Raw genomic sequence first — 20820 nt, 5'->3', positions numbered from 1 at the left:
TTAGCATGTTTCTAGCATGATTCTAGCACGAATTAACATGTTATTAGCATCATTCTAGCACGAATTAGCATGTTACTAGCATGGTTCTAGCATGAATTAGCATGTTACTAGCATGGTTCTAGCATGAATTAGCATGTTACTAGCATGATTCTAGCATGATATAGCATGTTACTAGCATGATTCTAACAAGAACTAGCATGTTACTAGCATGTTTCTAGCATGAACTAGCATGAATTAGCATGTTACTAGCATGATTCTAGCATGAATTAGCATGTTATTAGCATGATTCTAGCACGAATTAGCATGTTACTAGCATTATTCTAGCACAAATTAGCATGTAACTAGCATGATTCTAGCACGAATTAACATGTTATTAGCATGATTCTAACATGAAGTAGCATGTTACTAGCATGTTTCTAGCATGAATTAGCATGTTACTAGCATGATTCTAGCATGAATTAGCATGTTATTACCATGATTCTAGCATGAATTAGCATGTTACTAGCATGATTCTAGCATGAATTAGCATGTTACTAGCATGATTCTACCATGAATTAGCATGTAACTAGCATGATTCTAGCATGAATTAGCATGTTACTAGCATGATTCTAGCATGAATTAGCATGTTACTAGCATGATTCTAGCATAAATTAGCATGTTACTAGCATGATTCTAGCATGAATTAACATGATACTAGCATGATTCTAGCATGAATTAGCATGATTCTAGCATGAATTAGCATGTTACTAGCATGATTCTAGCATGAATTAGCATGTTACTAGCATGATTCTAGCATGAATTAGCATGTTACTAGCATGATTCTAGCATGAATTAGCATCGTTCTAGCATGATTCTAGCATGAATTAGCATGTTACTAGCATGATTCTAGCATGAATTAGCATGTTAGTAGCATGATTCTAGCACGAATTAGCATGTTACTAGCATGGTTCTAGCACGAATTAGCATGTTACTGGCATGATTCTAGCACGAATTAGCATGTTACTGGCATGATTCTAGCACGAATTAGCATGTTACTAACATGATTCTAGCACGAATTAGCATGTTAGTAGCATGGTTCTAGCATGAACTAGCATGTTACTAGCATGTTTCTAGCATGAACTGGCATGTTACTAGCATGGTTCTAGCATGAATTAGCATGTTACTAGCATGATTCTAGCATGAATTAGCATGTTACTAGCATGATTCTAGCATGAAGTAGCATCGTTCTAGCATGATTCTAGCATGAATTAGCATGTTACTAGCATGATTCTAGCATGAATTAGCATCGTTCTAGCACGAATTAGCATGTACCTAGCATGATTCTAGCATGAATTAGCATGTTACTAGCATGATTCTAGCATGAATTAGCATGTTACTAGCATGATTCTAGCATGAATTAGCATGTTACTAGCATGATTCTAGCATTAATTAGCATCGTTTTAGCATGAATTAGTATGTTACTAGCATGATTCTAGCATGAATTAGCATGTTACTAGCATGATTCTAGCATGAATTAGCATCATTCTAGCATGAATTAGCATGTTATTAGCATGACTCTAGCATGAATTAGCATGTTCTTAGATAGATAGATAGATAGATAGATAGATAGATAGATAGATAGATAGATAGATAGATAGATAGATAGATAGATAGATAGATAGATAGATAGATAGATAGATAGATAGATAGATAGATAGATAGATAAAAACAGTTGATAGATAGATAGATAGATAGATAGATAGATAGATAGATAGATAGATAGATAGATAGATAGATAGATAGATAGATAGATAGATAGATAGATAGATAGATAGATAGATAGATAGATAGATAGATAGATAGATAGATAGATAGATAAAGACAGTTTGAAAAAAGATAGATAGGTAGATAGGTAGATAGGTAGATAGGTAGATAGGTAGATAGATAGATAGATAGATAGATAGATAGATAGATAGATAGATAGATAGATAGATAGATAGATAGATAGATAGATAGATAGATAGATAGATAAAAACAGTTTGAAAAAGGATAGATAGATAGATAGATAGATAGATAGATAGATAGATAGATAGATAGATAGATAGATAGATAGATAGATAGATAGATAGATAGATAGATAGATAGATAGATAGATAGATAGATAGATAGATAGATAGATAGATAGATAGATAGATAAAGACAGTTTGAAAAAAGATAGATAGGTAGATAGGTAGATAGGTAGATAGATAGATAGATAGATAGATAGATAGATAGATAGATAGATAGATAGATAGATAGATAGATAGATAGATAGATAGATAGATAGATAGATAGATAGATAGATAGATAGATAGATAGATAGATAGATAGATAGATAAAACCAGTTGATAGACAGACAGACAGACAGACAGACAGACAGACAGACAGACAGACAGACAGACAGACAGACAGACAGACAGACAGACAGATAGATAGATAGATAGATAGATAGATAGATAGATAGATAGATAGATAGATAGATAGATAGATAGATAGATAGATAGATAGATAGATAAAAACAGTTTGAAAAAGGATAGATAGATAGATAGATAGATAGATAGATAGATAGATAGATAGATAGATAGATAGATAGATAGATAGATAGATAGATAGATAGATAGATAGATAGATAGATAAAAACAGTTGATAGATAGATAGATAGATAGATAGATAGATAGATAGATAGATAGATAGATAGATAGATAGATAGATAGATAGATAGATAGATAGATAGATAGATAGATAGATAGATAGATAGATAGATAGATAGATAGATAGATAAAAACAGTTGATAAATAGATAGATAGATAGATAGACAGACAGACAGACAGACAGACAGACAGACAGACAGACAGACAGACAGACAGACAGACAGACAGACAGACAGACAGACAGACAGACAGACAGACAGACAGACAGACAGACAGACAGACAGACAGATAGATAGATAGATAGACAGACAGACAGACAGACAGACAGACAGACAGACAGATAGATAGATAGATAGATAGATAGATAGATAGATAGATAGATAGATAGATAGATAGATAGATAGATAGATAGATAGATAGATAGGTAGATAGGTAGATAGGTAGATAGATAGATAGATAGATAGATAGATAGATAGATAGATAGATAGATAGATAGATAGATAGATAGATAGATAGATAAAGCTCACCCATAAGTATGACAGTCTGATGAAAAGCTATGAGGTCACAAAGTTTGATCTAATGTTAAGTCAATGACAGTCTTTTGCAATGGAAGTCTATGGGACAGTTGTTGCTAGGGTGCAGTATTTGGTTGTTAGGGTGTGGCTAGAAAGTTAAAAGCTCATCAGTGATTGGCAGTTTGGTAGTCTGAGTTAAATGAGCCCAGTTAGAAGTCAGTGTGACACTCTGATGCAGGGTTATGAGTTTTCAGAGTTTGATTCAATGTTAAGTCAATGACAGTCTTTTGCAATGGAAGTCTATGGGACAGTTTCTAGGGTCCAAAAGTGGTTGCTAGGGCGTGGCTAGAAAGTTTAAAGGTGATCAGTCATTGGCAGATTGATAGTCTGAGTTAAATGAGCCCAGTTAGAAGTCTGTGCGACAATCTGACGCAGAGTTATGAGCTCACAAAGTTTGATCCCATGTTAAGTCTATGGGATTTTTCCGGTGGTCCCGGGGGTGTTTTCGGAAAACCGAAAGTCGGATCAGTCGGAAAAGATATAGCAATCCGAGTCCGAATAGTTCGGAGGTCTGGTGCGAGTTTGGTGGTTATAGCTCGAAAGCTCTAGGAGGAGATAGAGTTTAATTTTTAGTCTCAGAAGAAGAAGAATAATAATAAAAAAAAAAATAATAATAAGTTTAAATAGGATAACAGTAGGTTGGCTTGCTACACAAGCCAGCCTAATAAGTTTAAGATAGATAACAATATGCTGGCTTTTCAAGCCACCATAATAAGTTTAAGATAGATAACAGTATGCTGGCTTTTCAAGCCACCATAATAACTTGTAGGTAATATCTTTGGTTGTTGAACAGGAAATGCTGAATTAAGATTGTTCTTTTGTTTATTATTTAATTATTTATATTGTCAGACAGCTAAACCTTTCACAAAACGTGTTAAATCAGCTGCACAAAGCAAACGGCATGCTGAAAATCCTATACAATTGATAGATGTACAGATTTTAGCTTTATCGTGATAACTGTCGCTGTCGACCGATATAATTGATCGTGATCATTTTCCTTGCCATATCGCCCAGCTCTAAATTAAAGTAAGATATTTGAAAAAATAACCTGATTTTCTAAAAATGAAGCATGAGCACACATTGCTTTGCACCCCATAAACACAACCAAGCCTTAAAAATGCACTCGGGACCAGCCATTTAAAAATGTGGGGTTTGTCAGCACCAATAGCCTAGTGGTTAGTGCGTCGAAACATAGCACTCGGGTGCTCGCGGCGACCCAAGTTCAAATCCCGGCTCAAGGTCTTTTGCCGATCCTTCCCCTATCTCTGCTCCCCACACTTTCCTGTCTGTAAATCTCCACTGTCCTGTCAGTAAAGGTGAAAACCCCTAAAATATAATTATTATTAAATAAATAAATAAATAAAATGTGTGGTTTAAAATAAAACTCTATTGTTTTACCTCCAAGTCGTTTGCTGATTGGACTCTGACAGATTCGGCTCCTCCAGTAGCGTCTGCGCAGTTCCACACGCTGTCGATCGGGGTTTTCTTCATCTTTTACACAAGCTGCATCATCAGTGTTCACAACATCGCCCTCTTTCCTCCTCTCTGTGTGTGCTGAAATCTCTGTAGAGTCCAGCATGCATGTTTCTACTACTGGAGACGCTAATTCCTCTTCGTTAGCTGATAGCGAGCTCTGATCGTCTTTAGCATTAGCATGATCTGTAGACATGTTCTCTATATGTTCAGCATCAGTGTGATCTGTAGATGTTTTCTCTCTATGTTCAGCATTAGCATGAGCGTGATCTGCAGATGTGTTCTCTTTATGTTCAGCATTAGCATGAGCGTGATCTGCAGATGTGTTCTCTTTATGTTCAGCATTAGCATGAGCGTGATCTGCAGATGTGTTCTCTTTATGTTCAGCATTAGCATGAGCGTGATCTGCAGATGTGTTCTCTGTATGTTCAGCATTAGCATGATCTGCAGATGTGTTCTCTGTATGTTCAGCATTAGCATGATCTGCAGACGTGTTCTCTGTATGTTCAGCATTAGCATGATCTGCAGACGTGTTCTCTGTATGTTCAGCATTAGCATGATCTGCAGATGTGTTCTCTGTATGTTCAGCATTAGCATGATCTGCAGACGTGTTCTCTGTATGTTCAGCATTAGCATGATCTGCAGACGTGATCTCTATATGTTCAGCATTAGCATGAGCATGATCTGCAGATGTGTTCTCTGTATGGTCAGCATTAGCATGATCTGCAGACGTGTTCTCTATATGTTCAGCATTAGCATGATCTGCAGACGTGTTCTCTGTATGTTCAGCATTAGCATGATCTGCAGACGTGTTCTCTGTATGTTCAGCATTAGCATGAGCGTGATCTGCAGATGTGTTCTCTGTATGGTCAGCATTAGCATGATCTGCAGATGTGTTCTCTGTATGTTCAGCATTAGCATGATCTGCAGATGTGTTCTCTGTATGTTCAGCAATAGCATGATCTGCAGATGTGTTCTCTGTATGTTCAGCATTAGCATGATCTGTAGACGTGTTCTCCGTATGTTCAGGAGCTGCCGGTTTCTCAGTGATCTCGCTGAGACGCGATGAATTGTAGCAGAGCTGCTGGAAATCTCCGTTCAGGCGATGGCAGAGTTCGTTCACTATCACGTCACAGTCGCCCAGAAGCTCCACATCGAAGTTCAGATGCGGCAGCGGCTCGCGGTTGATCAAAACTTGAGGCACGTCATGAGGAATCGAGCCTTTAGAGACACAATTACACAACAAACAAACAAAAACTCAGGGCCTGCAGTCACAAAACACTCATTGTAGTTAAGAGTTTTCTATTAAAGCCTGTTCAACTAAAGGTTCAATCTGGCTGTGTTAATGGGCCCTATCATACACTCAGCGTAACTGGTGTGATCGTACGCATTAGAGCTTTTTAAATGATTGCAGACACAGGAGAACACACATACTGGGTATAAGCGCCACTGGCCGCACTTTCAGCGACGAGCCGATCACGATGAGCAGGTCCACCTCGTCTTTATCCTGCTTCATGGCTCTGTGGAAAAACTCTGGAAGGTTTTCACCAAAAAAGACGATGTCTGGCTTCATGATGGCGTACGGGACATCAGACGGACACCTGGGACAATGAGGAACAACCTGCAGCAGAACAACAAGAGCTTCACAAGCCGCAACACACATAAGCACATGTTAAAGGGATAGTTCACCCAAAAATGAACATTTCCTGTTTTGCGAAGGGCGTGAATGATGTTGAACAGATTCAGGAATTTTTCACAGTATGTCTGATAATATTTTTTCTTCTGGAGAAAGTCTTATTTGTTATATTTCAGCTAGAATAAAAGCAGTTTTTAATTTTTTTAAACCATTTTAAGGTCAATATTATTAGCCCCTTCAGCAATATTAGTTTTGGATTGTCTACAGAACAAACCACCGTTATACAATGACTTGTCTAATTACCCTAACTAGCCTAAACCGGAAAAAACTACAGCTTAAAGGGGCTAATAATATTGACCTTAAAATAGTTTAAAAATAATTAAAAACTGCTTTTATTCTAGCCAAAATAAAACAAAGACTTTCTCCAGAAGAACAAATATTATAGGAAATGCTGTGAAAATTTCCTGAATCTGTTCAACATCATTTGGGAAATATTTGAAGAAGAAAAGGAAATTCCCAAGAGGACGAATAATTGTGACTTTAACTGTATATAGCATAAATCTTTTCTAGATCCGCCTCTGGAGCTAAAAATCCCCTCCAAAGTTCTACTGAAGAAAAAAGTAACCTACTGCAGATCTTCAATAGCCTGAAGCCTGGTTTATACTTCTGCGTCGAGTGATTAGCGTGACCCACAGTGCATTTATACTTCTGCGAGCTCTGTGTGTTGCTCTGCAATAACACTTCTGAAACGCTAGCTGGCAGTAAGTGTTTTTATTCCTCTGTGTCGAGCCTCTTCGCTGGTGTTTTGTTTTCTCTGAACGCTACCTTATTGTACTAGTTGCTCAAACTAGGTCATTTTGAGGCGGGAACCGGCGGACGTGCAACAACTTTAATCATAAGGTAAACATAAAACAACAGTCTTCATCCGGAGCTCCTTCACGGGACTCCACACTTGTAAACTCGCTGCATTGGGCTCGCGCAGCTCTCACCTCCGCCCACACTCGTCAGCGCTACCAAGTCAACCAATCACAGAGCTTGCATTACGGGTCGTCGCAACGTGTAGTTAAATTTTTTGAGAAGAGTGCGTCAGCATCGCCCACGGCAAAGGCTACGCGACCACCTGTAGGCTGCGCCGTAGCATACTTCTGCACTTGACGCAGAAGAATAAATCAGCCTTGAGGGTGAATGAATTAACAGTATAATAAAGTGTTTGGGTGAACTGCCCCTTTAAATCAGCACAGACCAACAAAACACACCTGGTTGAATATATCTTCTCTTATGGCCTCACAGTCCACCTTATGCTTACAGATCAGACAGGAGGCTGTCGCAAAAGACCCTAAAATAAACAGAACATAAACCGGAGATGAGCAAAGAGCTGGAAGACAACAGTATAGATGACATATGGAGGAATTCAGAGAGGAAATATAAATACAGAGCTCAGCATAATTGAGTACACCCTATTTTGAAAATTGATATTTTTATCCATTTCTCAGTGAATATCGGTCATATATTTTGGTGCATTTAAACAACAGATTTATTTAACAAACATGTTCATTAAAATTATATTTTAGCCACCGAGTTTCTTTAGAAATAGAAAGATTATACATTTAATTTCATGAAAATATTTCAAAAACATTACAAACTTCAAAATTTCATACATTTCTTTGTCTCTCTTGAACATTTTTCCATAACATACCAATTTTGGACTGTTATCATTAGTTATTTTGTTAGATAAGCTCCAAATTTGGCTTCTGTACTGACTAAATTAATGTATATGCACACATTTAATATTGTAAAGCTTCCTATATAAAATATTAATTTAAATGAGAGATTTGTAAGAAGTGAACTTTAATTAATTCTGAATATTTGAAGTTTGAAAATTAAAATCTGTATTAATTTCTCTGAATATAGCCTACGATTATTGGTGCATTTCAGCAAATCAGTTTTATTAAACTGTTTTATTCATTAATATAGAGTTTGCTCACCGAATATCTTTAGAAACAGAAAGATTATACATTTACATTAAAACAAGTTATTCCAAAAACTTTAAAATTGCAAACTACACAATTGAACTAAACCACATTTTATTATGTTTCTCTAGATTTTCCCTCTTTATTAAAATTTAAATAAAGATTTTTTTGGTAATTAACATCTTTAGAAATAGAAATATAATGCATCTAAATTCAAACGAGCTATTAAAAACACAAACTACAATATTCAACTATTTTTTAAATTAATTTATTTAATTTATTCTTTTTTCCACAACATATTAATTTGGATGTACACAGTTTTGGACTGAAACTTATCTAACAAAATACTTGAAGATCACAGTTTTGTCTTTGGTACTGACTAATCTAATGTATATGCACAAATATATTTATTTAAAACAGAGATCTAGATCCGGGATCCTTTGATTATCTAGGAACCTCTAAGTCTCTACGACTAAAAGCTTGTCTGATAAACTCAGCCTGGACAAAAGAAATGTAATCTGCCTATTTGTAAAATAATTTTGTATTTTAAATCCTTTTTTTATTATTATTTTATCATTTAAACAAATGTTTATTTTTGTTTATTATTATAATTTTTATTATGATTTTTCATATGGGGGGTCAGGATTCATATGATATGAATGATAGATATCATCTTATTACTCAGCGTAAATTTCTGACATGTTTTTGCATGAAACGTTCAATAAAAATAGATTTGGGATGTGTTCATATACGCTGAGCACTAAATATTGTGTATTAATATAAATATATACCGTGGCACTGAATGATCTTCTGTATTCCAGCCACCTGCTCCAGTGTGTCGATATTCTGCGTGTAGTTTCTCAATAACCTTCCCTTCTTGTCCAGCATTGATATAAACCGGTGACATGGAGACGGCTGAAACTGTCCGGGATAGATTTCCTACGGTAAAAATACACAGAGAGTACAGTTATTTTGAATCCCTGTTGAGTAGTGAACATTTTTACTAATTTCCATCAGCACATATTCTCACACTAATTGATCACAATGCATCGAGCTTCATTTCTTCTCCCTCTTTAAATGGAGAAAAACACATGCATCATTTTTCATCCTGATATTTCATGACTTTTGATTATTTATCATGTAATCCTGTTTGATACGACTGCACTTATATAATGTCTGTATATCAATTTGTTGAGTAACATGTACTGTTCAATTTTTATCATTATATTGTTGAAGCTATACATAATATAGTGCACATAACTACTTCATTACATGCCAGAGTTAACAATACATTTATTTATCTTGTATTAATTGATTAAGCTCAGTATAAATGGAAATGAACATTAAAGAAAATTAAAATGGTTTTAATTTAAAATTGAAGTGATCATTTGCATATATTGATCCCTGGGGTCACAATCACTTTATCCAACACAACTTTATTTTTACTGTTACGTTTCACTAAGTTTTGTTGTTTGTTTTCTGTTTTGCGTTCTCTTTTCTCTCTTCCGCTGTGTATCTTGTCCTGTTTTAGGTGTGCAACCATTGGTCGAAGGGGCTGTCAATCTCAATCTCGCCAATCAGGAGCTGGTCCGCACAGTATAAAAGCCGTGCGCTCACAGCCAGTCTCCTCACTTGTGTCTGCTGGCCTGTTCATTTGTGTTTTGCTTAGTTTGGTTGCTGTTGCGGTGTTGTCTAGTTTTCACTCGATTAGGTGATTGATTTATTAGATAATCTTGTGCAGCTCAATTTAGTATCTATTGAGAAGTTGAACGATCTTTATGAGAATTGTATTAATAGCTCTTGTTTTGCTAATGGCTAACTGTGTGTATTTTACGAGAACTCTAGTAATTTGAGCAGCATAGTATCTTTATTTGTTAGTTAGTTTACAGAGGTGCTGCCACATGTGTAATTATGTTTTGGAGTAGTTATGAAGTTTAGTTAAGCGACGTGCTGAAGATTACGGTTTTGTTTCTGCATTTTTCTTTGGTTAGTTAGTTTAGTGGGTTGGGGTTTAGTTAGATTGTTTTGGTTAGAATTATTTCTTTGTTTTGACAACACTCCTGTTTATCGTTTAATTCGATTATTTAAAATTACATTCTAATTTCCTATATTTATTGTTTGACATTCTCTGTTTAATAAATACTTACTTTTTGTTTCACTTCTCCAAAAGTTGTGTCTTCTCATTTTCATCCAGCATCATTAGAGACTCACTGATTGTTGTTTCATCTATTTAATATCTTATTAACCTAAACACGTAACATTACTTTTAACTTCATTTTAGAAGTTCTTAAATGTTCTTTAAAATGAGATTTAATTAAATACACAATTTGTTTCCTTTAAGAACAGAAATTGGAACAATCGATAAAATCGATAAAGAAATTCTCGTTGGATCTTCGAACGCTTTCTTCACTCAAATAATTCACCAGCATAAAGGCATTAATAAAACTATATATTTCAGCATACATAACCAGAGTACAGATAATAAAAATAAACAAACTGCAAATTTTGGTGTGTGCGATCAGAATATAGAGAGGAGTAAATCTGTAAAGACTGGTGCAAATAATGTAAATTTTTAATTAATAAAACTGCACATTTTGACATAAAGTCAAAATACAGACGAATACATTTTATTGTACGCGCTCAATACAGGGAAGAATAAAACTAATGTTGGTGTACATGATCAGAACAAGTAATTCAAATAAATATTGCCAAACATAATCAGAATGTGGATAAAAATATAAGTGTACATTTATGTGCATTCGTGTGATATTGTTAGATACACTATATAGATAGGAACATTTTTATTTATATATGCAAGTTGGTGATGATGTGGAGATTCCTGACTCATCAATAATGACTTCAGCAGTTTATAAAGAAATTTCACTCATTCCAATCTAAACAAAAATAAATCAGCCATTCGCCAGAAGAAAAATACAATAGGAAAGACTGTGAAACATTTCCGTGCTCTATTAAATATCAATTTAAAATAATAAATAAAAAATATATACATATGAAAGGAAATTTCACAGGTTAATAATATTGTCCTCAGCTATATTTGGGAGGTTTTTGTCTCACTAGTCTGAACGTAGGCCATTGCATGAATAAACAACACAATGTCTTGAAATGCATCAATGCAATAATAGTTTCCCATGTGAGAAGAAATAAAAAAGCCTCAAACCTTGGCAAACTTGAAAAAAGGCCTGGGATCTCTCCTGAAGTAGTCGATGTCGAACATGGCTTGAGGATCAGGAAGGTCTGGGAAGTCCACAGCGAGTCGTGCATAAATACCATCTCTAGAGCGAAAGTCAGGAATCCCACAGGAAACGGACACCTGTGATCCAAGAGCAACAAATATTACTATAGCAGATTAATAACTTTTTAACTTGTAGATTAATCCTAAATGATTAATGATAGATAAATAAATAAGAGAGTACGGCTGCACGATTCTGGCAAAAATGTGAATCACAATTATTTTTTTTTGTTGCTTAAAATCAAGATCGCGATTTCCTCACGATTCTGTAAATGTAAAATAAAGGTTAATATGATTAGCCTATTATTATTGTTAATTCTCAAACATATGGGAAAACAACAATAATATGAGGCCTGTGTGTAGGTCTACTGTTGCTTAAAATGCTCAATTTTGTACAGTCATTATGGTGGACTTGAACAGACTTTCAATATGTCCTGTTTGCTAATTCACAGTAAAATGATGACATCAGAATATAACTATTCATAATTATAAAGTTGATTTATTATGTTTAAGACATGTGCTTGTCATCTGTTATTGACAGCATTATTACCCCATTTGCTTTCACTGGTAAAATTAGGATTTTGTCATTATCAGACTCCTTCTTGCAGTATATTCAACATTATATATAGGCTTGGGTTGTTATACTGACACAGTAAACATTTATTTTCACGCACAACACTTTGTGCTGGCTATGAAAGAAAAAACATATCAAATGCTTGTCGTAATCATAACTGTAGAACGCGATATGATCATTTAAAGGATGTGCGCACAGGTTTCACTTTCACTTTCGAGTGCGGCTCATTTCTGCAGTCACTGTGATAAAAAACACACACATGCAAATCAAACCTCCCGCACGGCCCTCAAACGATCGCTCTGTGCAACAAACTGAACGTCATTTACAACTTTATTACTTGTTATTCACAGACTATGCAGCTTCTTTTCACTAAAGTAGCCGTCATAGACGGGCACATGCACGTTCTCGGAAGTAAACAAACAGTGCGTCAGCTCACGTGTGATTTCGCAGCCGCGATTACATCATTACATGAAGACAGAAATGACATTTTTGGGTGAATTATACCTTATAAACACAGCATGTGACACTTTTAATGCCATTTGAAGGTGTCAATGTTGCTGTGAAGACTTGTGTGACTGCCTTCTCTCCTGACCTTGAAAATACAATTGGCTGAATCATAGAAAAAGCTGAATTAAGATCGCGAGTAGAGATCGTGATCTTTTTTCGATTAATCGTGCAGCCCCAAAAGAGAGATTTAGTTATTACACTTTTCAGTAAGTCACAACCACTCAAATAAGACAGAAGTACCGGGAGAACTTATGGTGAAGATTAAAATCAGTTTAATGCAACTTGACGCTGTTGAAAGTTGTAGCGATTACATTATTTTACCAATAGGTGGCGACAAACAACCATCAAAAATACGTCACTGAATAATTGATCAAAAATGATATATCTAGTAATGAAACACGAAGGCTGCGTCCAAAACTGCATCCTTCCATACTATACAGTACGCTAAAGCCGAGTAGTACGTTCAAATTCATAGAATTCGAAAATCAGTATGCGAGAAGTACCCGGATGACTTACTACTTCCGGCAAGATTCTGAAGGGCGCATCGCAGGCACGCTGCGCTATCCCATGATGCCCCACGAGAGAATTCATGAATGGGAGTGAAGTGATGCAACTGACGCAGATAGGTCACGTGACTATGACAAAATGGCGGATGTAGTACGTCCGAATTCCATTCATACTTCTTACATTCATACTGTATAGAATGCTCTTTTCTAACAGCCAAGTAGTATGTTTAAATTCAAATGCAGTACCTACATAGTAGGCGGTTTCGGACTAAGCTAAAGTCTTATGAGTGAACTATTGGATCATTCATTGAAAATAAATATGATGTGTTGTACCAGATTATAATGTTATTTATACATTATGCATAGATAATTGTTCACAGTATTGAGTATTTTACTTTATTTATTCAGCTGGTTATTTCTTAATTTTGTTTTTATTAAAATGACAGGTTCTAAATTCTGTTTGTTAAAACCAAAAGCTACTTGCAGTACTGTTTTTATAATAAATGGAAAGCAAATTATATCTGTCTCCTCCTTTCTTTGCTGATCTGAAAAATGGTCCGATCCGTGACCCAAAAACCACAATGTGATATGAATGGTGAGATTTGGGATCCGTTTACACCACTACAGTATATCCCGATAAAAGCTTCAGCAGTTATTCTGCACGCAAAAAAGAATGATATCATGAGACTTCAGCCAGTGTGAAAGTGAGAAACGTACCCCAGCACCGGTGAGCACCAGGACCTTCTTCCTCTCGTTCAGGAGCCGCACCACGTCCTCTAACGTGTTGATGTCTTTGCGTTTCTTTCGTTTGGGCGGCTCAGAGATGTTGATGATGATCTGCCACAGCGTCATGTCGTCCAGGTCTGGAGGAAGCACCGTTTCAGGAAGCAAATCTTTCAGAATGGCTCTGGGATCAGTTCCTCTCATGATGTGCTGCTGAATGAACCGATAGGACCCTAGAAGAAAAACACGGTGTAATTTACTAAACTGAGGAACATTTTTTAACAATAGTGGTGTGTTTTGGTTTAGCGGATTCTTCTTGAGTTTAACAAGTAATTTAATAATTTAAGAAGATGAATGTTGAGAGCAATGTACCTGACAAAAGTCTAGTCGCCTATTTAAGTTTTAGAAACAACAGATAATAACTTGACTTCTAGTCCATCATTTAGTATCAGAAGTGTCTTATTTGAAAGGCAAAGGCCTCTAGATTACGATTATTAGGCTTATATTTAGGCTAGGGTTGTTATACTGACACAGTAAACATTTATTTTCACGCTCGACACTTTGTGCTCACTATGAAAGAAAAAAACATATCAAATGCTTGTCGTAATCATAACTCTAAAATGCCATATGATCATTTAAATGATGTGCGCACAGGTTTCACTTTCACTTCCTAATGCGGCTCATTGCTGCAGTCACTGTGAGAAAAAAAAACACACACATGCAAATCAAACCTCCCACACGGCCCTCAAACGATCGCTCTGTGCAACAAACTGAACGTCATTTACAACTTTATTACCTGTTATTCACAGACTATGCAGCTTCTGTTCACTAAAGTAGGCGTCATAGATGAGCACGCGCACGTTCTCGGAAGTAAACAAACAGTGCGTCAGCTCATGCGGGATTACGCGGCCGCGATTACATCATTACATGAAGACAGAAATGACATTTTTGGTGAATTATACCTTATAAATAGTGAAGCTGTGAAGACTTGTGCGACTGCCTTCTCTCCTGACCTTGAAAATATAATTGGCTGAATCGTAGAAAAAGTTTAATTAAGATTGTGTGTAGGGTCGAATCGAGATCGTGATATTATTTTACCAAAATAAAATATGATCATGCCTTGATTTTGAATGATTTCTTAAGGACAGTAAGGTCTGACTCTGCTTAGACTAAAGTCACTGAACCTTCAATAATGTCCAGTATAGAATATGTGCTCATGCTGCAGTGGAAACAGAATGAAGATTGTGTCTGACTCCATCATGAGCTTGGAGGACTGCATCCATACATCTCTGCAATGACTCAAATCACTGATTAATAAAGTCATCTGGAATGGCAAAGAAAGCCTTCTTGCAGGACTCCCAGAGTTCATCAAGAGTCTTTGTGTTCATATTCAACGCCTCTTCCTTCATCTTAACCCAGACATGCTCAATAATGTTCATGTCTGGTGACTGGGCTGGCCAATCCTGCAGCAGCTTGACCTTCTTTGCTTTCAGGAGCTTTGATGTGGAGGCTGAAGTATGAGAAGGAGCGCTATCCTGCTGGAGAATTGTCCCTCTCCTGTGGTTTGTAATGTAATGGGCAGCACAAATGTCTTGATACCTCAGGCTGTTGATGTTGATCATCCACTCTGCAGATCTCTCACACGCCCCCATACTGAATAGAACCCCAAACCATGATTTCTCCTTCCGCAAACTTTACTTATTTCTGTCAGAATCTTGGCTCCATGCAGGTTCCAGTAGGTCTTCTGCAGTATTGGTGATGATTGAGATGCAGTTCAACAGATGATTCATGGGAAAAATCCACCTTCTGACACTTTTCCAAATGATCAACTAGAAGTCAAGTTATTATTTGTTGCTCTTACAACTGAGATCAGCAACAAGGCTTTTTTCAGGTAGTGTATGTAATTCATATACCTAAAGATGATTGCGATTAAGCCCTTTTTGCTTCTAATGATGGCTGAGGTTAAAATGAAGCAAACTAACCAATCTGTGGCTGAGGCGTCCAGTCGCTAGAGCTGGCACGTGATGAGCAGTCATCATCGTCACGAAGAAGATCAGGGGATGTAAAACCATTGGGATGAACGCCTTCATCAGTTAACTCTGTGCAAAACAAAAACATTGCATTTTAATACTATAATACACAGCGGAATGAACAACCAACTTATCCAGCATGTGTTTTACACAGCGGATGTCCTTCCAGCCGCAACCCAGTACTGGGAAACCCATACACACACACTCATCTTCAATGGCCAATTTAGTTCATCAAGTCCCCTATAGCGCATGTGTTTGGACTGTGGGGGAAACCGAAGCACCCGGAGAAAACCCACACCAACACAGGGAGAACATGCAAACTCCACATAGAAATGCCATGTGGCCCAGCTGGGACTCGAACCAGCAACCTTCTTGCTGTAAGGCGACAGTGCTAACCACAGAGCCACTGTGTCGCCCTAATACAAGCAATTTTTATAATACAATTAATAACACAATAATATAATCGTTTAGTACAATTTTTACTGCATAATAATTGTTTTATACGAAACTAACCAGAACTATGCATATATTTAAACAAATATTTGAAGTATATTTTTAATTTTCAGTTAACTGTGCAAATCAAAACCATGATATTTTAATACTTTAATACATTCAGTTTTAATAGTTTTACTATTATACAAATACAACACAACTGGCCTGTATTAAACTGGATTAGATGGTTAAAATGTGCATTTTTGTTGTGAATAATAATAGTTTCACTTAAAATTATTATATAATATATTTATATATTATTATATTTATGAAAAAAACATATATTTAAATTAATTGTGCAAGGCAATTACAACTCTGTGAATGATATGCAGGAAAATATCACGAATCTGTGCAGGACTTACAGCTTCAATAATCAGTATTTTACATAAAACTGTATATAATTAGTAGAAATAAAAGTATTATTAATACATTTCACCAATTAAGATGAATAAATATAATGTACAATGAGAATAGTATGAAATGTATGGAGTTGACATGACATATCACAGCAGTGACAAAGGTCTGACATGATAATAATTATTATTTTGGCCACAGCTGGTGTGTGGTGAGCGCACTGGCGCCAATGTTCGGCTGCCGTCGCATCATCCAAGTGGATGCTGCACACTGGTGGTGGTGTGGAGAGACCATACACAATAAATGCACTATATAAATACACATAACATGACATATTTTAATTAATTAATAAACAATTAATAAACTATAATTTTAGCTAATATCCTTATTATTAATTGATTAATATATACAAACATATATTAAAAAATAACATTTGAAAACGTAGTCATTAATTAAATAATAATACACGTTTATTATTATTATTATTATTAATAATAATTTATCAACAATTAAATAAACTACTCACATTCTTTGTATTATTATTAATTAAATATTATATACAAATATATATGAAATAAGTAATGTTTTATTAAATGTAGTATTTTATTGATTAATAATTATAATGCATATTATTATTTTATCAAAAAATTAATTAAATAACTAAAATTTTAGCTCATATCCTTATTATAATTAATAGAATGTATACAAACATCTATCTATCTATCTATCTATCTATATATTTACATACTTACATACATACATACATACATATATATACACATATATATATATATACATATCAATCTGTAAACATGTTTTATATTTTAAATGAGGAAAATAAACATGCATTATGGATGTGACAAAAAACAGCTGCAAGTTTACAGTACACAACATAGTTATCATAAGGATAATGTTGGATCACTATAGAACAAACATGATTGATTTTATTTGATTTTACATTTTTGCATTTATGAGGAAAAGCTCCGTTATGGATGTGACGGATGTGAAATTGCCACTTGAGTGACTTTAGTAAATCAAATAAAATTGTTTAAAAACACTGACAAAGACATTTTTGAGTATATTTAAAGCAATGTAAAATACAAGCCTACACTAAAAACAAAAACACAGAAATGGTTTGCTATTTTGGTGAAAACTTTTTTTTTTCATGGCAAGGTTGACATTTGCATGGAATTGCTCATATATATATATATATATATATATATATATATATATATATATATATATATAAAGTAAAATGTAGTAATTTTAATAAATAATATTTTTAACAATAATTATTATTTTTATAAAATAATTTATAAACAATTAAACAACTATATTAGCTCATATCCTTATTACTGTTAATCGAATTAGACATACAAACAAATACATGATGTAAATAACAGTTTAAAATGTAGTAAATAATGTAATAATAATAATAATAATAATAATAATAATAATAATAATTGTTTAAAAAGTTGTTGTTATAAATAAGTTAAATCATTCAAACATCATGTAAAAACAGAGTTAACTGAGTGAACAAGCAGAGGTCTGACCGTTAGCTTAGCTGTAGAAATGAAAGCATGCTATAATAACCGTGATAAAATAACGGGAAAACGGATGAGGAATACGCGGTAACGTTACCGGAGATCTCGGGCTCCGGGTCGGCGGGCTGCCCGGGTTCAGTCGGTCTGTTGTTGTTGTTGTTGTTGTTGATCGATAAGGCCTGCCGTGACTCGTCCATCCGCGCCGGTTTCTCCTCCAACATACCGGCACCGGCGGCAGCGCTGTGCTCCGAATCACCGGACGGTTCCAGAAGCCGGGGTCTCTTCGGTAGCGGCTCGTCCGGCTCGGCGGATTCGGCCCGTTTATTTTCGCCGTCCGCCATCTTCACCAGGGAGTGAATGGAGGAGGAGCGCGGGAGGACCTTCCGGTAATGCCGTGCCGTGACGTCACGAGCTAATGGACGGTGAAGTTAAATGGGAGACAGCTACTTTTTTTCTGACTCAATTTTACATCCATAAATGTAAGAAAGGATTTTGATTTATATGTAAACTTAAGACGCTAATAATTATAGCTACTGCATGTAAAACTCTTTCTTGGTGTAAATCTTTTAAACTTGTATAATTTAATAGGATTTATTTATGTAACCCTTTTGTCTCTTGCTCAAAGTGTATCTTTGTAAATGTTCTTTTTAGCAAAATAAATACAAATACAAATAACATTTTTAAAATAATAATAAATGGGATAGAGCATCTTGTAATTTTTTATAAACAAAAACAAGTTCCTATAGACAATACCTAGATTTAATGTATTCCTTGTTGAAATTTTGTTCATTGTTAAGTCTCTCAAACCTATTAATAACAATGATAATAATAATAAGAAGAAGTTTTGATAATCTTTTTCTTAATCAGAGATGCCCAAACTGGGGCCCGTGGGTTAAAGTTGGCCCCTGGTAACCTTTGATTTGGCCCGCCATCCCATCTGAGTAGAGAGGGAGAATGATGAAAAGGTTGGAGCCAATGCCTTCAACAGAGCTCGTCATATTTTATTCTAATGTAACCTTTTGTTGTTTATTTAATTGTTAACATACAAAAAAAGCAAATCAAATGAAATGTTTCAATTAAATACTGTGCACGAATTAGATGTAAGGATCCTCGATGAGCAAATCAAGTGTATTCAATGTATTCAGCATCGAACACCATTGTGTAATAAAGGGGATTGCTTGTTTTTATTGTAAGAAGTTCATTATAAAGTGTAAAAAATATACAATTATTAATACGATTACAGTATTTTTTCAATTTATTTTTAAAATATTATTAAATTAGGACATTACCATGGCAACTTTAATGTAATACTTTGGTTTATTTAACTTCGGCCCACCACCTTCAATCAACTCTGGTTTTTGGTTTTCTTTATAATAAAACGTTTGGGCACCCCTGTTCTTAATGATTGATGGTTTGTAAAGGTTTTTTCTCTCTCTCTGTCCTAACTTTTGTTATTGTATTTTCTCTTCAATGCAGTGATGTTATTATTCTTGTATTCAATAAAAAAGGGAAACATCCTCCTTTTTTTTTGTTATTTATTTTTGCATCTTTTTCATTTTCTTCTTTATACTGTAGTGTATGGTATATTTTTGCATTGTTCATAATAAAAAATGAGAATTAGCTTCTTTCTTTCCATTGCATTTACTGGAGAATATTTTGGAAAGATTTGCAATTGTTTATTAACAAAAAATGAAATGTCAGATAGAAATTTGTTTATTGGATATATTGTTTTATTCTGATAATGAGAACTTGAATTGTAAAGGACCACATATTCTTCGTGTGTTTATGTATTAGGAAAACATCATATACATACCAAAAAGGGGCTCAATGTAAACCAAACTTTTCCCATTTTATAAATGACTTTAAATTATATTAAATCTTTCAGACCAATCACAAATCAAAAAAGCACAGAAAACATGAAACAGTCTGAAATTTGATAAATCATTTGAATAATACTGGCTATAATTACTGTTTAATTGGTATAATTACTGTTGTTGGAGGTAAATGTTAATAAAATATATTTTTATAGGGTAATTTAATAAATAACATGAATAATTCTCTGTATAATTACTGTTTTTACATTACTCTGAGGGTTGTGGTAAGAGTAGACGTTAATAAAATACATTTTAATGGGTAATTTAATAAATAACATGAATAATACTCTGTATAATTACTGTTTTTACATTACTGTGAGGATTGTTTGAAGGGTAGACGTTAATAAAATACCTTTTTTAATGAATAATTTAATAAACAACATGAATAATACTCGGTATAATTACTGTTTTTACTTTACTGTGAGGGTTGTTGTAGGGGTAGACGTTAATAAAATACATTTTTTTAATAGGTAATTTAATAAATAACATTAATACTCAGTATAATTACTGTTTTTACATTACTGTGAGGGTTGTTTGAGGGGTAGACGTTAATAAAATACCTTTTTTAATGAATAATTTAATAAATAACATGATTAATACTCGGTATAATTACTGTTTTTACTTTACTGTGAGGGTTGTTGTA

The 20820-nt window shown here is 34.7% G+C and overlaps 1 protein-coding gene across 1 annotated transcript in view; it reads right to left on the bottom strand.

Annotated features, from left to right (window-relative positions):
• sirt1 (sirtuin 1) overlaps nucleotides 1–18675 on the bottom strand; it is a 31509-nt gene extending 12834 nt beyond the window's left edge. Inside the window, exons 1-8 of the mRNA XM_056471066.1 lie at nucleotides 18401–18675; nucleotides 15866–15982; nucleotides 13878–14116; nucleotides 11502–11654; nucleotides 9115–9262; nucleotides 7610–7689; nucleotides 6152–6338; nucleotides 4643–5938 (exon numbers count right to left, since the gene is read on the bottom strand). Of these exons, the coding sequence (XP_056327041.1) occupies nucleotides 4643–5938; nucleotides 6152–6338; nucleotides 7610–7689; nucleotides 9115–9262; nucleotides 11502–11654; nucleotides 13878–14116; nucleotides 15866–15982; nucleotides 18401–18644 (2464 nt within the window). The 5' untranslated portion in view covers nucleotides 18645–18675. The remainder of the gene's footprint in view (nucleotides 1–4642; nucleotides 5939–6151; nucleotides 6339–7609; nucleotides 7690–9114; nucleotides 9263–11501; nucleotides 11655–13877; nucleotides 14117–15865; nucleotides 15983–18400) is intronic.
• Between the last annotated feature and the right edge of the window lie 2145 nt (nucleotides 18676–20820).

This window comes from Danio aesculapii, chromosome 13 (assembly GCF_903798145.1).
Source record: "Danio aesculapii chromosome 13, fDanAes4.1, whole genome shotgun sequence".
Lineage (NCBI taxonomy): Eukaryota > Metazoa > Chordata > Actinopteri > Cypriniformes > Danionidae > Danio > Danio aesculapii.
The sequence above is the reverse complement of the archived record's forward strand: the minus strand, read 5'-3'. Positions and strand labels throughout refer to the sequence as shown.